Source organism: Vipera berus (genome assembly GCF_964194415.1).
Source record: "Vipera berus genome assembly, chromosome: 3".
NCBI classification, from domain to species: domain Eukaryota; kingdom Metazoa; phylum Chordata; class Lepidosauria; order Squamata; family Viperidae; genus Vipera; species Vipera berus.
Genome location: NC_138204.1, coordinates 54289931 through 54306019, shown reverse-complemented (window position 1 = coordinate 54306019; position 16089 = coordinate 54289931). Strand labels below are relative to the sequence as shown.

Here is a 16089-nt window from a genome sequence, read left to right as displayed (position 1 = left end):
GGCTTCTAAGCGGACCGTTGCCTGCATGGAACGCCACCCAACCCGGGAGTGCGGTTGCCTGGCCTGCCCACCTCCGGGGGACGGCTTGGGCTGGCCCGGGCGTCACGCCCCTGGGGCTAGAGAAGCGAGGCGTAGTTCTGTCTGCACCGTTCGAGAATGCACCACCTGTCTCCGCTCTGCTCTGTTCTAGGGTGCAGCAGCTACTTTGCAACTACTGGGAGGAAAAGATGGGCAGTATTTTTTAAAATAATAATAAAATTAAAGATGAGTGCGTTTGGGTGCAAAAAAGGGGACACTGCACAGGAGCTGGGGAGCCGCAGATATGGGGGATGCAGAAATGCAGTACCTTAAATCCCCCCCTTTGATTTATGACACTTGGCCACCCATCCATAGGGCACCGCCCGTCCTCGTTGGCAAAAGGCGGCGGTGGAGGGCGAAAAGGATTTAAAAATTGGCCCTCCACCTCAGGTAATAGGAAAGGGATACCCTGGGACGCCCCGCCTCCGCCTCGCTTCCCGAGGCCGCTTTGCTGCAACTTCGGTCGGGTGACTTTTGCAAACTCCTCACGGCCGGGACCTAAGTGCAAACCCTTCGCGCCCCCCCCCCGGTTGCTGTTACTAGGATTGATGAAAAGCTTCATGCGGGTTCGCGTGAAGGTACGGAGACCTGCCGATGTTTGGGGAGGTTTGGGGAGGTGCGCGCGCACCTCTCAGAATGGGTAGCGGCCCCGCTTGTTGCGAAAGCTGCCGCGGCCCGTCTGCAAAGCTGCCGCTTTCGGCAGCTTTGCAGACGGGCCGTTGCCGTCGCGCAACCGGGAACCGGTTCCATCACACATAAAAAAAAGGCAACCGTGCGCGTCCACGCATGCGCAAGAAATTTTTTTGCGCATGCGCGTGCATGGACACACGCACTCGGCTCCCACTTTTTTTTATGTGTGATGGAACCGGTTCCCAGTGGCTCTTTTCCTTTTTCGGGTTGCCGACCCCTGTCATAGCCTATATCTACCATCCCACTAAAATATAGTAGAACAAGCCATGGTGGTCAGGGGTCATAATAACTGGATTGAGACAATATACTAAGACAAAATGAAAAGAATGCCCATGGCCATATGACTAAATGGTGTTTGCATGACACACTGAAACCAGAAAGGAGCCAAGTATTCAAATGTTGCACAAACTCAGCGCACATGATTACTTCAAGGTTTAGTGTATTGGGATGAGTAAGTAAGTACATCAAATGAGCATACAGCTAGTGAAACATATGAACTCAGTCTTACTTTATTAGTAAGTAGTTTTAATCAGAGAAAAAGCAGCATGGGACTTTCTGTATTAAGTGTCAAAAGAGCAGCTTTTGGATAAGATGTGTGAAAAGGAGGCGCCATCTCCTCTTCCCTTTCACATACCAAAATGCCTTGAGCTGCTCTCATTCCTCTGCACATCTGAGTTTGAGATGTACAACTATGTACATACTAACCACACCCCCATGAACTCCCTTCTGGAGTTATTTCCTGGAAGGCTCTTAACTGCACACTCCAGAGAACAGACCATTATGACTTGCCTGACTGACTTGGGACTCCAAAGACCATCCTCAGAGACTTATTGCTGTAGAAAAGGTCAGATGGTTAATCAATGCTCAAGAAGAATGGAGATCAGAGCATGATAGACCACTTAAATGCAACATTAGATGGCAAACAGCATGACTTTACATATTAAAGGAAGTAGGCACGTAGAGACTGCATTTTTTTTTTGGTACTTTTAAGCTCAAGCTGTCAGGTTTCACAAGAGCTTCACAAAATGTTAAACACATCTTTGGCTTCCACCAGTGGGATTCTTTTGCTTTTAAAGCTGGCACAGCAATGTCAGGAGCAACCTGATATTTTCAACCTTTTTCTCCTATACCTAGCCTAGTGTTTTCCTGCTGATCTCTTACCTCATCTGGCTCTTAATAGAAGCAATGGCAGCCCTGGTAGGGGACTCCTTTTTAATGGAGTAAAAGCACGAGTGACGAAAGATTGGCTTCATATGAAGAATCACCTGTGAATCAACGACTCACTCTTGAGCCCCTTTTCTGTGTCCCAGTGTTTCTTCCAATTACAGGATTAAATTTCAATATTTCAGCTGCCAAACAATCTAAAGAGTTTTCTTGCCATTTGGAGGTAAGAAACGTGAAAATTATAACATTACATCCAAAATACATTTATCATGGTTTTAAAAAGAAATAAAATTTCTATATCCCCATAGCTTCTCCCATAGCCAGAAACCTCCACAGTGTTCTGGGTCTATCCATGTAATTTAAACTATGCCCCCTGAGTCCACCCAAAACGTCAAAAATAAACCCAAACCATTGAAAAATTGCCTATATTTAGCTTAACTAAGGCCATCATATTAGGGATGCGGTGGCTCAGTGGGTTAGGATGCTGAGCTTGTCGATCAGAAGGTCGGCAGTTTGGCGGGTCGAATCCCGAATCCCGAGTGCCGCGTAACAGAGTGAGCGCCTGTTACTTGTCCCAGCTTCTGCCAACCTAGCAGTTCGAAAGCACGTAAAAATGCAAGTAGAAAAATAGGGACCACTACGGTGGGAAGGTAACAGCGTTCCATGCGCCTTTGGCGTCTAGTCATGCCGGCCACATGACCGCGGAGCCGTCCTCGGACAAGTGCTGGCTCTTCGGCTTTGAAATGGAGATGAGCACCGGCCCTAGAGTCAGAAACGACTAGCACGCATGTGCAGAGGAACCTTTACCTTTACCTTTTTAAGGCCATCATGTCTGTTGTATAAGGTACAAACTATAGATAGATGGCAGGAAAGGGTTAAACTTTTCTGTATCTCTTTATTGCCACCTAGTGGTCATCCATAGTCATCTTTCCACCATATTATGGTAGGATCTGGATCACAAGGTATTTTAATATAAACAAAAAGAAAAAAACAACCATTTTGAACCATATACTAAAAAGAATTTTAATTTAACCCTTTGTGTAGTGCAATGAATGACAACCATGATTCCCAGGTATTTTGGAATATAATGATGCTTTCTAGCCAGAATACTGGCTGTCTGGAAATTACAGGTGCTATTGTCCAAAATTTAGGGTGGACAAAAGGTTGCCTATCGTGTTCTATATAAGGTTCAAAATGGGACCTTATAAATATCTTTAGGAGAAATTCTCAGTTTCCAATTGCTATTATTAGTTATTACTAGTCTGCAAACAATGTTCCTTAATAACTGTCAGAGTTTTTTAAAGTTAATTCTTTTTGAACCAAAGAACAAAACCATTGGTGTCAAATGGTAGCTTGAAAGACGCCAAATCATGTTCTGAAGCACACAATAAACCAATTTTGTTGACTCTGAAAATCTTATGTATACCATTGTGTGAAGTATGATAGCAGAATGTAAACTGTTGTTCAAAGTAGGGTGGGATATTATCCTTTTTAGACAACTTGTATTTATTCATCTTCTAAAATGGACAAAACTCACTCTGGCCTAGTGATCCCACTTCTCCAATTCTCTCCCTGTGGTCACTGTTATACAGTAGTGGCCAAAATTGTAGAAACCTTTTGGGAAAAGTGTATTTTTGAGGTTTGATGGCTAATAACACCAATTTTTTGGCATAGTACCATAAAATTATATATCAATGGAAAGATAATTTAATCAAGAATCTAATGCAACAAAGTTTGTTCAATTATCTGTACTGTATTCTATGAAAAGTTATAGGAAGGAAGCACAACTTGCTTAGGTTGATATCTTCATCTGACTGTAGCCAATGAGCATGAGTGTTTAGAGAGCCAATCAGGTGTCATCTTGTTTTGGTAATGAGCCAATCAGATCACAGTTATTGATGTAATGTATTGAAGCTGAGAGGAGGACATTTGTCAGTGTGTAATGTGATCGCTTTCAAGTTGGTTGGGTTTTTTTGTGTTCTTTCATTTAGTGAGCTTGTAAAACGTAATAAAATTAAAGTAATGGTGCAAAGAGTTGACTGGTTGCCCAGAAAGCGATGTAAAATAGTATTATTAAGTGAACAAGGTTACAGTTATAAAGAAATTAGAAGAAAAATTGGTGGAAACTTAACTGAATGTGGCATTTCTACTGTATACTTTTCCCAAAAGGTTTCCACAAGTTTGGCCACTACTGTAAGTATAGTTAAGATCAATAATTAGAGGAAAAATTCTCTGTGCTCCCCCCAAACAACATACCTTTATCCAAATGATTCCCTACACCAGAGGTCCCCAACCCCTGGTCCGTGGACCAGTACTGGGCCGCGGCATGCCAGCAACTGGTCCACACAAACAAGCAAAGCCCCATCCACGAGATGCAGGCAGCACACAAAACCATGCACTCTCCAGTCCTCAGAAAAACCTCTCCATGGAACCAGTCCCTAGTGCTCAAAAGGTTGGTAGGTCCTGCCCTATATGTATACATAGATCTTACATAACATATACTTCTTCTAGAGCCACTGCTTTACACATCCACAAATTTATGTCCAGAATCTTCTTACCACTTCTCTCTATTTATGGGTTTTGATTAGCCTGAAATCTTACATCTCACCTGATCTTTTCCTCTCCATCACCCCAGCTGCTGTTGCTGCCGCTATAGGACTGTTGTAACTCTGAATACTGTTGTGAGGTGAGTTGTCCTCTGATTTGCAGAATGTTGGAGAGTCAAGTGGTGCTGGACGGGGTATGTGCTTCTTCTTCTTCTTTGGGAGCTTTTGCTTTGCCATGGCCAATGAATAATACATTCCAAAGTTGTTGACAATGACTGGAACAGGCATAGCAATGGTAAGAACACCAGCCAGGGCACAAAGAGCTCCCACCAACATGCCTGACCAAGTTTTGGGATACATGTCTCCATAACCCAAAGTTGTCATAGTTACCACTGCCCACCAAAATCCTATGGGAATATTCTTAAAGTGGGTATGGTCACTACCACTAGGATCAGATGGCTTGGCACCAATCCTTTCGGCATAATAGATCATGGTAGCAAAAATCAAAACTCCTAGAGCCAGGAAGATGATGAGGAGGAGGAATTCATTGGTACTGGCTCGGAGCGTATGGCCCAACACCCGAAGTCCCACAAAATGGCGGGTCAGCTTGAAAATCCGGAGGATTCTGACAAAACGAACTACCCTCAGGAAGCCCAGGACATCCCGTGCAGCCTTGGATGATAGACCACTGAGTCCCACCTCTAAATAGAAGGGCAGGATGGCTACAAAGTCAATGATGTTAAGAAGGTTCTTAATGAAGATCAATTTATCTGGGCAGCAAACAATGCGCACCAGAAACTCTAGAGTGAACCACAGCACACAAACTCCTTCAATACAGGTGAGAATAGGCTCTGTCTCCATCTTTTGCATTACAACAATCTCAGTTGTGTTGCCCACTACTAGGGTCTCAGTCACATTGGTATCTATGATGAAGGCTTCATGTGTCTCCAGACAAAAAGTTGTGATGGATACCAGAATAAAAAAAAGTGAAGCAAAGGCAATGATCTGGAAAAGAAGAGAAAAATATGCTCAATGGTTAAAAGAACTATGGGTGAAGAAAAGTAATCTAAGAAATAAGATTACAAGTTTTAAAACTTTTATTCTCTACCTTTTTCATTTTAACCATTACAAAGAAAGCTTGGAATAAGGAAGCATGCTTCATTTGAATCTAGGATGAGACCTAATCTTATCTTTATACAGTTTATAGAGCCCTCTTCTTCTCTTTCCTATGATCCATTGTAGATCATCAAAACTGAGGATCCCAGTTTTCAATCTTCCCATCTATTAGAACTATTCATAGAATATTCTTTACTGGCCAAGTGTGACACACAAGGAATTTGTCTCCGGTGCATAAGCTCTCAGTGTACATACAAACAAAGTGATGTCATAGATCATAAACTATAGTTACAATCATAAATCATAAGGTAGAAACAAGTGATTCATGTTCCAGTTCTATATATTTTACTTTTAACTTAGCCTCTCTAAACTGTGCAACAGTAATAGGAATAATAATAAATATATCTGTACCCACGTGTTAGACACAGACTGAGCAAATGAGATTCAGCTTCTCTTAATTCAGTCCAATTCTTTTGCAGCATGAAATTTGTCATCTTGCAGGCAACAGTAAAATTTATTGGCAGATTTGGTTTTACCTTCCATCCCAAAGGTTAATCTAACACCTTCCCCTGATACTAACAATAAACAGAGAATTCAATTGCCCAGCTGTGGCTGATTACATTTGCTTCTGCTCCAGCCTCATTTATGTTCATTTTCCTCTGCAGATTAGTTTGCCAACAAAGGGAAGAATTAACACTTACATGAATATGCAAGATAGCTACTTCTCTGCTTTATTTCATGAACAGTGGCACAAAGCTCTGACGATTCAAAAGAATAAGGAAACTATTATTTAAAATCATGTTACTTATTTGTTAATCCAGGAAACTATTTGCTACCCTATATAATAGTTTTACTACTAGTTGGAATTTTCATGTTACTTAGAAAAATTAAGAGTCTTTTATAATCAAACCTACAACATGCTTTTTGGATGGAACTGATATATCACTTATAAAATGTGATTATTTATCACTTAATGTATTTCCATTTTGCTTTTTCTGTATATGTGCAAACATATTTCAATATATATATATATAGTAAAACTAGTTAAATACCCAAGGGAAATGCTGGTTATTACTGAACAGAACAGTTTTATTCCATGTTATGGAAATAATTGCCAATTTTATTATTATAGAGTCACTGTTTTCTACCTTCTCCCCACAATGATTTCTTACATGGTCTCATAACCTGTGGCTTATGGTAACTAAGTCTCATTTCCAATTAAGCAATCAGTGATTGTGTAACAGAACAATCAAATGCAAACTCTATATCTAATCTGATTTTAAAACACCGTTAAGTACAGGATCTAGCACTATAATCAATTGCACTGAGACTTTAAGAAAATAAGACTTAAACACACTTAAAAAAATCAGCTGTTTCAATTTTCCTTGCTTAAATGTCATTTGACATTGAACCTACTCAGTGATAACCCCTTGATAGCATTTCCAGCCTGCCTTCTAAAGAAAAATTCTTGGCTGCAGCTCCTCAAAATGCAGGATATTTCAAAAGCTGCGTAACTGGGACAAATGTAAAACAAGTACAAAAACATGCACACAAATATGCACCATTTTCATCAACCCTACCAAGCACTCTTACTGAATTAGTAACCAGCATGTTGCAAAAGCCAAGAGGTTTTCATTTCTCCTCTATGGCATTGGTTAACCCAGGGGTCTTCAAACTTGGCCCTTTTATGACTTGTGGACTTCAATTCCCAGAATTCCTCAGCCAGGTGCCTGGCTGAGGAATTCTGGGAGTTGAAGTCCACAAGTCATAAAAGGGCCAAGTTTGAAGACCCCCTGGGTTAACCTATAACAATTACAGTGGCATGTTGTGAAAATCAACTCAAAAGGACACTAATATAACTCTATTTTCTGGATGGAATTGGTAGTCTGAAGGTACAAATGAAGAAAGGATTGCCAGTAACTTTATCTCTATGCTATCTTTTCCTCCAAGCTCCGAGAAAAGAGCCTACTAAAAAAATAACCATGAAACAGCAACCCAATTCTTACCTGAGCACTCTTAAGCTGAGTTCTTAAATCTGGAAACACACTACTCATTATATTTATATGACATACTAAATCAGATTTTTTTTCTCTCTCTCCTTCAGTAAATACACTTATAGAAAAGGACAGGTCAAAATAATTCTGCTAAGGTGTACACTTCCATAAAATTGTTTTTTGCTTTAAAATTAATTTAAAATCAGCAGCCCAAAAATAAACAGAATATTGGCAAAACATATGTTTTTAATTCTAGTATAATATGTATCAATAATAGTGGCAAAAATTTGCCTTCCTTAACATTGTGACTTCTCCGTGATCATTTCCAAGGGATTCTTCCCCTTTCAGTAGGAAGAAACTAACTTGGTATGAGATGAAGGCATATTACAAGTCCAATTTTCTTTCATTCCTTAACATCGAAATAAATAGCATTTATAAATCAAAGCTCAATTCCTGAATCTGGAAACATGCTGCCCATTATATGTATATGACACACTAAACCAGAAGTTTCAAAATGAGCAATATCCACTTGTTCCTCCTGACACCAGTGTAATTAACACACCTTGGACAATTCCATATATCTGCAATTTAGTATGCTGCCTGATCCAGGGACTTTGATTTTCTACTGTCAAAACAAGCTACCAAAAGCCAAATGAACAAGCCAGAGCCAGAGAGCGCACTGTAAACAAACACTGGATTGAACTGTAATTTTTTTAAAGCCATCTTTGTTTATAAGAGGAGGAGACATAGCATACAGTCAGAGGAAGGTACGATGGACACTCCTTGTTAGCTGAAGAATTCTGGTGTAAATTGATTCTATAAACTCAATAAACTTAGTTGTCCCCTTCTGAAGCAATGAGGGCTTGTGGATAGCCTTCCTATTTAGCTCCAGGAGAGTGTAGTATTGCAGTGCTCAATTTGGAATGTTATCAATTTAATTTAATTTAAAGGTTGAGCAAAGTTTCAAGGGAGTGCTTTGCTGAAGGTTTCAATGAAGCACCACCTCCTCAAAGAGGCGTTGTAAATGGTCCCCTCACTTCTAGGCATGACATGATGTGAAACAAGGTTGTTTCATCTCATTTTATTTTAGAACCCCCTTCTGCCTTCTCCCGTCAAAATTGCAATCCTCGCCATCATGATTCTAGCTGGGTGCCTTCAACAAAGACCATCTGTAGTGGCAGCTGAAGAAGACCAGCCTGGACTATTCCTCCTCCTCCAATATGTAGCAAAGCTCTTCCATTTGCCATTTGCCTCTTCTTTCAACAAAAACTACAAAGGACCCATCACTCGTATACAAACTGCTTATCAAAAACTTTGGCGAGTAATTCAGAGTGGCCAATGGTACACCCTGCACAAAGGAAGATATAATTGATCCAAAGCTACCTGATCTTTTGAACCATATACTAAAACCTTTGTGTGCCAAAGGGCTAGTCTAAGTGGCTTATATGGTGGGTAGTTCCGAATCCTGGAAACAATAATGGAGAAGCTTTATCTTACATCATGGCTCACAGTGGTTCCATGGACACCCAAACTGCTTGCACAAGGCAAATGAGACTACTTGCTTACTATTGTAACATATCAACCCAATGGTGTGCTGGACATCCAGCAAATCAGTCTTGTAAAAAAAATGAATTCTGTTCAGAGGTGCTTTTGAACTAAAGAGAAAAGTTGGACAGAATTGATGTAATAGCTCCCCCCTCTCCCTTTTGAGCTTAGTTAGAAAGGGATGATTGGTGTAATCAAACACTATAATCACTTGAAATCATTGTGGGATATTGTTTTTAACTTTCTTGAAGAAATATAACTGTACATTTGTGTATACATTTAAAATGTGTGGTATTCTGTATATGAGTCTTAACTGTTTCTATTTAATTCAGCTATATGTTGTCTTTCTACTTCAGTGGCTAAGACTACAAAATATTAAAAAGTTTTAAAATCAAGACTAAAATTAAAGAATGATTAAAACCCTAATAACAAAAAATAAATGAAGTCTTCTTCAAGTCAAGCTTTACTCTCAAAAGGTATGAAAACTGTGCTAGAATACAAGAAACATTCCTATCTGCTGGGATTCACCTAATCTAAGACTAGGAGCAAACTGTGCAAATTAGAAGTCATGTCCGCAGGCAGAATTGAGCCCGGGCACTTTCCTTACCAAAATAGTAACCATTGATAATTTGCTCTTAAGTCATTTCATAGATAATCAGTTTTTACTGAAATATAAGACTACAGTACGGTTATTCTCCCATTTCCTCAATCCATATGTTGGATAACCAGGTTTATCCACATGCTAAGCCATAACATGTTCAGTTTTGATAATTGTGTGAATTCACCCATGCAATTTGTGAACTATAATTCAAGATTTATCATGAACTGTGAACCCAGTCAACTATGGTGTAGAGATGGAGGTCAAGGATATGAAGGGACGTGCGCACCAAACTGCCTGCCTCAGTATCTTGTTATTCCCATGTCTCTGAGCTCATTCCAATTAGCCTTGCCAAGCACTGCCAGGAACTAGCTAGATAAGGAAGACTCTGTCCTGGTTTGGGATGTTCAGATATTCTTTAAGATTGACTAGGGAGTACACCAATAAACAATGCTTTTGCTGTGCGTAGTTTCCTGCTTGTTAAACTGTATAAATACAATAAACTCTGCGTAGGCAGACAGACATATTTGGGACACCCTGCGTTGACTGGTCTCTGAATCCCACACTATGGTCCATTCAATAAAGTACAATTAAGCAAATCACGTGTGAAACAGAGGTGAACCAGTCTGTTGCCATGATTCTCCATTACAGAACTTACACTTGGGAGTTCTGGCATCCCAGCCATCAAGGATACCAGTGGGGAGGAAAGACGGCCCAAGGTGCCTCTCATGCTGACACTCTGAAAACCTTTACACACTCGCTCCTATATCTACACAAATACTGAGGTTCCTAATAACGAGAGCTCTACTTGCATGTTGATATGCATGCTGGAAGAGTCGAATGATGTTTGCTGCTCTCTTTTCTGTGGTCTGCCTATCCTGGATGCTTGTCCTGGATGTCAAAGATATGGCTGGAGTTCCTGTCCTTGGTCATTTTTCTCTACTGGGCTCCCATCAACTCCCTATGGGGCGCCTTGTGATGAAGGACAGATGCTTCCTTCACTGATGCTTTTTCCCCTCATGAAAGGGTTTGTTTTCCTTGCTAGGAGTGCTTTTCTCCCCATTGCCAGTTTGGGGAAACTACCCCACAATCCCCCTTCATGGATTACTGCCTTGTAGTGGCAAAGGGGCTTGCGTAATTCAATGAAGCTATGAGCTAAGCCGTGCAGAGCCACCCAAGAAGGACAGGTCATAGCAGAGAGTTCTGACAAAACGTGATCCACTGGAGAAGGAAATGGCAACCCACTCCAGTATCTTTGCCATGAAAACCCCATGGACAGTATCAAAAGGCAAAACGATATGACGCTGGAAGATGAGCCCCTCAGGTCTGAAGGCGTCCAATATGCTACTGGGGAAGAGCAGAGGGCTAGTACTAGTAGCGCCAGAAAGAATGAAGTGACTGGGCCAAAGCCGAAAGGACGCTCAGCTGTGGGTGTGTATGGTGGTGAAAGGAAAGTCCGATGCTGTAAAGATGTTTTCTCCATAGGAACCTGGAATGTAAGATCCATGAGTCAAGGAAAGATGTACATGGTCAAACAAGAGATGACAAGACTGAACATCGACATCTTAGGAATCAGCGAACTAAAATGGACAGGAATGGGTGAATTTAATTCAGGTGACCATCAGGTATACTACTGCGGTCAAGAATCCCTCAGAAGAAATGGAGTAGCCTTCATAGTCAATAATAGAGTAGGAAAAGCAATACTGGGATACAATCCCCAAAATGACAGAATGATCTCAGTTCGAATCCCAGGAAAAACAATTCAATATCACAATAGTTCAGGTCTATGCCCCAACCACTGGTGCTGAAGAGGATGAAATTGACCGATTCTACAGCACCTTATACAACTAACACCAAAAAATGATGTCCTTATCATCATGGGGGATTGGAATGCTAAAGTAGGAAGCCATGCTGGATCATGGAGAAAGCTAGGGAGTTCCAGAAAAACATCTAATTCTGCTTCATTGACTATGCTAAAGCATTTGATTGTGTGGATCTCAACAAATTGTGGCAAGTTCTTAAAGAGATGGGAGTACCAGACCATCTTATTTGTCTCTTGAGAAATCTATATGCGTGTCAAGAAGCAACAGTGAGAACTGGACAAGGAACCACTGATTGGTTCAAAATTGGGAAAGGAGTCCATCAAGGCTGTATACTGTCGCCCTGCCTATTTAACTTATATGCAGAGCACATCATGAGAAAGGCAGGGCTAGATGAATCAAAAGTTGGAATTAACATTGCCGGGAGAAATATCAGCAACCTCAGATATGCAGATGATACCACTCTAATGGCAGAAAGTGAAGAGAAACTAAAGAGCCTCTCATTATGGGTGAAGAAGGAGAGTGCAAAAGTTGGCTTGAAACTTAACATTAAGAAAACCAAGATCATGGCATCCGGCCCTCTCAATTCCTGGCAAATAGATGGGGAAGAAATGGAGGTAGTGAAAGATTTTGTTTTCCTTGGCTCCAAGATCACCGCAGATGGGGACTGCAGCCAAGAAATTAAAAGACGCTTGCTCCTGAGAAGGAAAGCCATGGCAAATCTAGACAGCACACTAAAAAGCAGAGACACCACCCTGCCAACAAAAGTGTGTATAGTCACGGCTATGGTCTTCCCAGTTGCAATGTATGGCTGTGAAAGTTGGACCATAAGAAAGGCTGAGTGCCAAAGAATTGAGGCCTTTGAACTATGGTGCTGGAGAAGACTTCTGTGAGGTCCTTGGACTGCAAGGCGTTCAAACCGGTTAGTCCTAGAGATCAACCCTGACTGCTCTTTAGAAGGCCAAATCCTGAAGTTGAAACTCAGATACTTTGGCCACCTAATGAGAAGGAAGGACTCACTGGAGAAGAGCCTAATGCTGGGAAAGATTGAGGGCAATAGAAGAATGGGACGACAGAGAATGAGGTGGCTGGATGGAGTCACTGAAGCAATAGATGTGAGCCTAAATGGACTCCAGAAGATGGTACAGTAGAGGACAGGAAGGCCTGGTGGAACATTGTCCATGGGGTCATGATGGGTCAGACACGACTTCACAACTAACAACGAATCCCACAATCAGGCTTATGAAGGAGACTTCTTGAGATTCTGTCTGGCAGGTTATATTATGCCCTCGGTGGTTCTATCTACTGCAATGCTTTTCAAAGTCGGCAACATTAAGATCAACTGTAATTGGGGAATTCTGGGAGTTGGAAGTCCAGTGTCTTAATGTTGCCAAGTTTGAAAAATAATGCCCTACAGGAAGAGGAAGAGAGTGGGAATCAACAAAATGGCTGTTGTTTAATGAAGGATGGATGGAAGGTAGACTGCCATAGTGAGTTTATGATCAAATAGATATAATCTGGGGATGAGGCTATCACAACAAAGTGTTCTTATGCCTTTCCTTTACAATAGAACGTCTTAGGAAAAAGGGTTTTTCTATACTAGTTAATTATAAAAGGACTTTGCAAGATATCCCATTCATGTTTTACTCATTGTTTAAACATTCTTTTTGAATCCAGTGATGATATTAGAATAGGTACTTGATAAATGTTGAGATAACTTTGCTGATTTTTTTCTAGATTTTTTAAAATCCTTATCATAGTTGGAAAGAAGCCTGGAAATGAAGAAGAATAGAACCTCAATTGCCAACTGTTGTCGATTCTTTTAGAGTGCAGTGGAATCAACCAGGACAGGCTGGCCAGATGTTAATATATATTTTGTGTCCCTTAATTTAGGCAATATTGGATGTTCTTATATAATGGCTCTGTGCCCTTTCCAGATTCTTTATCTGACCTTATATTGGATCACTTATTTTTATCTTCTCCAACAGGTTGAAATATTTTTCTAATAACACTGATTCTTTATTAAAAAAAAGAAAATGGAAGGTTTAAAAAGGTAGTTAGCTACTGAGGGAAAACTGAAATGAAATAGCCATGTTTTTATGGATTTATAACAAGCTGGAAAGAGGCTGTCCTCACTCTCCATTTGCTTGATATCGGTGATCCTTATTAGCAGAATTGTTCCTTTCTCATCTGTGATCAACTTTTCATCTCCCAGCCATGGAGAAAAATCACAGATTGGGAATGAATAGTTCTATTAAAATGCACAAACGACGTGTTTATTAAAAAAAAGAAAGGAAACAGAATCTCTATAGAAAATTAACACAGGGATTTCTATTAGACCTCAATTTCTACCATCCAGGTATTGCTGATTTGTTTGCATGTTATTGAAAATATTAAGGGTGAATTCATTCTGATATGGAGAAACCATAGGAAAACATAGCACAATAGAAAGAAAAAGGTAGGACAAAATTAAGTCTAGTAAGTTTCTTCGACGTTCGTTGTGCAGGTGTATGTGGAGTTCTGTAAACGGGCAAACACAATAGAACATTTTTTTGCTAGAGATGAACAGATTTGGATGAACGAAAGCTTTCTTGGTGGAGCCCTGTTGGATGTCTCTCAGTTTAAGAGGAAATCTTCTGTACTGAATTAAACTCAGAGTACAGTTCTTTTATGCAAAAGTCCACTCATGACTGCATAAAGCTTACTTGTATTTTAGCTGCCTAATTTCAGCAGAAAAATCATTTCACTCTTATTATTGTTTAACAATGGAGAATCAGAATTGTCTGACTAATACCAAGGGAACTACCAGTACTATCCTTGTTCTCATGTACACTAGATCTTATACCTCTAGTAAATTCTGCCTGGCAATCCTGCAGCTAGAAAAAAAGAATATACAAAGGAAAAAAAATCTTTTTAGGCTTCTCCAAATTCTGTCAAATATTGGATTCAATGGGAGGAAAAAGGACGTTCTGGTAAGCAGTTTTCCAAACCTCCAAAGAGACCCCTAAATATAAGCTTTGTTCTTCTCTGCAGAGAGTTGTGTAGTACTGATCAATAACTTGGGAATACAAAATAGCTAGGTATTCACCATGCACAATAAAAAGACATACACAATGAAAGAGCAAGAGCAAGACAGGTTGCCTGTATCAGAAAAGGCAAATAAAGGGGAAAATAAGAGAAGCAACAGAGCAAGCAGAGGTCACTCTCAGGTAAAGAGCTCCAGTGAAAACTTTGAGAGCTTGAAATGTAAAGCACCTATTAAATCTGTAAAAAAAAACATAGAGGGGAAGGGGGCCCTTTTTGTTTTGCATGTCCCCAGCCCCAAGTGACTAATTCAATCTTCCTCAATCAGATATGCTACAATAAAAGTGCCTTTCACCCGAACTGGTCACTGGTAATGTTGCCTAGGAATGATGGGACTTGTAGTCCTACGTATCAGAAGGGCATCAAATTGTATTCTAAGCATTAGAAGTGGGGGCACATAGCTACCCACCCACCTATCCGCCCTAGGAAACCGGGTCTCCGGTTTCCCTGCCCCTTTCTTAATGACTCACCCGGGCTGCCTTTGACGAATAGGGATCCTCAAAAAGTGCCCACATCTTAGGCTGCCAGTTGCGGCAACAGCCACTTCCTCCTCCTCCTCCTCCTGCGGCCCCAGGGGGCCTATCCTCCATGCCCAGGTGTTGAAGGGTCATCTCCCGGGCCCCTTCATCTTCAGTCTCTTCCCCAGCCAGCCCACTGCCAGGCTCAGGGCTCTCAAAGATATCCAGAGCTTCCTCAGCATCCCGGTGCTGCCGATAAGTCATCCAGCAGCAGGGCTCCACATCCGTCTCGTCAATGCCCCAGTAGGTCAGCTCCTCTTCAAAGAGGGGCCCGCAGATGTCCGCCGGGCAGTGTAGTTTGCCCGTGCGGTAATAATTCAACACGTAAGAGAAAATGCCCGGGTGGCGGTCAAAGAAAAACTCATTGCTTTGCCCGTCAAAGTCAAAATTGCTCTGGGCATCCGGGTCGGCCAGCCAAGCCAGGCGGGTTCCAGGCAGGGTGAGCAAAGTGCTCTTGTAGGTCTCATGCCGGGTGCCCCCCACGTTGATCGTGATCTTGTCTGACTCTTCTCCTTTGCCCATCTCTTCCTTCAGGCATGTTTTGGAAGGTGGCTTGTTCCCTGATTTGCGCCCACGGTAAGATGAGACACACACGGAGCTGATCATAGATTAGGTTAGGTGGGCCAGGAGTGCTTCTGTTAAGAACCCTTATTCCTTTCTGGCCCAGAAAGAGCGGGAAAGAAGCAGAGAGAGAGGCCCTGCACCAGCTGCGCCCTGAGGCGGCTGGCGGGATCGAGCTCGGCTGAACACCCGCCCTTACTTAGGAGGGAGGAAGTCTTCTCGCGCCTCCCAAAACCCCAGCGTGAAGCTGCAACAAGTGCCCCTCGGTAGCGCCGGGAGCAGAGCCCCGAGGTGGAAAGGAAACGGCCCTCGTCTGGCCAGCCAAGATAGCAGAAGGATTTATATTTTGGGCGGGCTGGAAGCAAATGGCTACAG

At 41.6% G+C, this 16089-nt stretch overlaps 1 protein-coding gene across 5 annotated transcripts in view; it reads right to left on the bottom strand.

Annotated features, from left to right (window-relative positions):
* Positions 1–15759, bottom strand: part of KCNC4 (potassium voltage-gated channel subfamily C member 4) — a gene marked incomplete at its 5' end in the record, with an annotated part of 36203 nt that extends 20444 nt beyond the window's left edge. For all 5 annotated transcript variants that reach the window (XR_014025731.1, XM_081322190.1, XM_081322188.1 and 2 more), the window contains 2 exons: positions 4541–5483; positions 15106–15759. Coding sequence is in view for 4 of the 5 variants with exons in the window: in XM_081322190.1 (XP_081178316.1) it covers positions 4541–5483; positions 15106–15759 (1597 nt within the window). The remainder of the gene's footprint in view (positions 1–4540; positions 5484–15105) is intronic.
* Between the last annotated feature and the right edge of the window lie 330 nt (positions 15760–16089).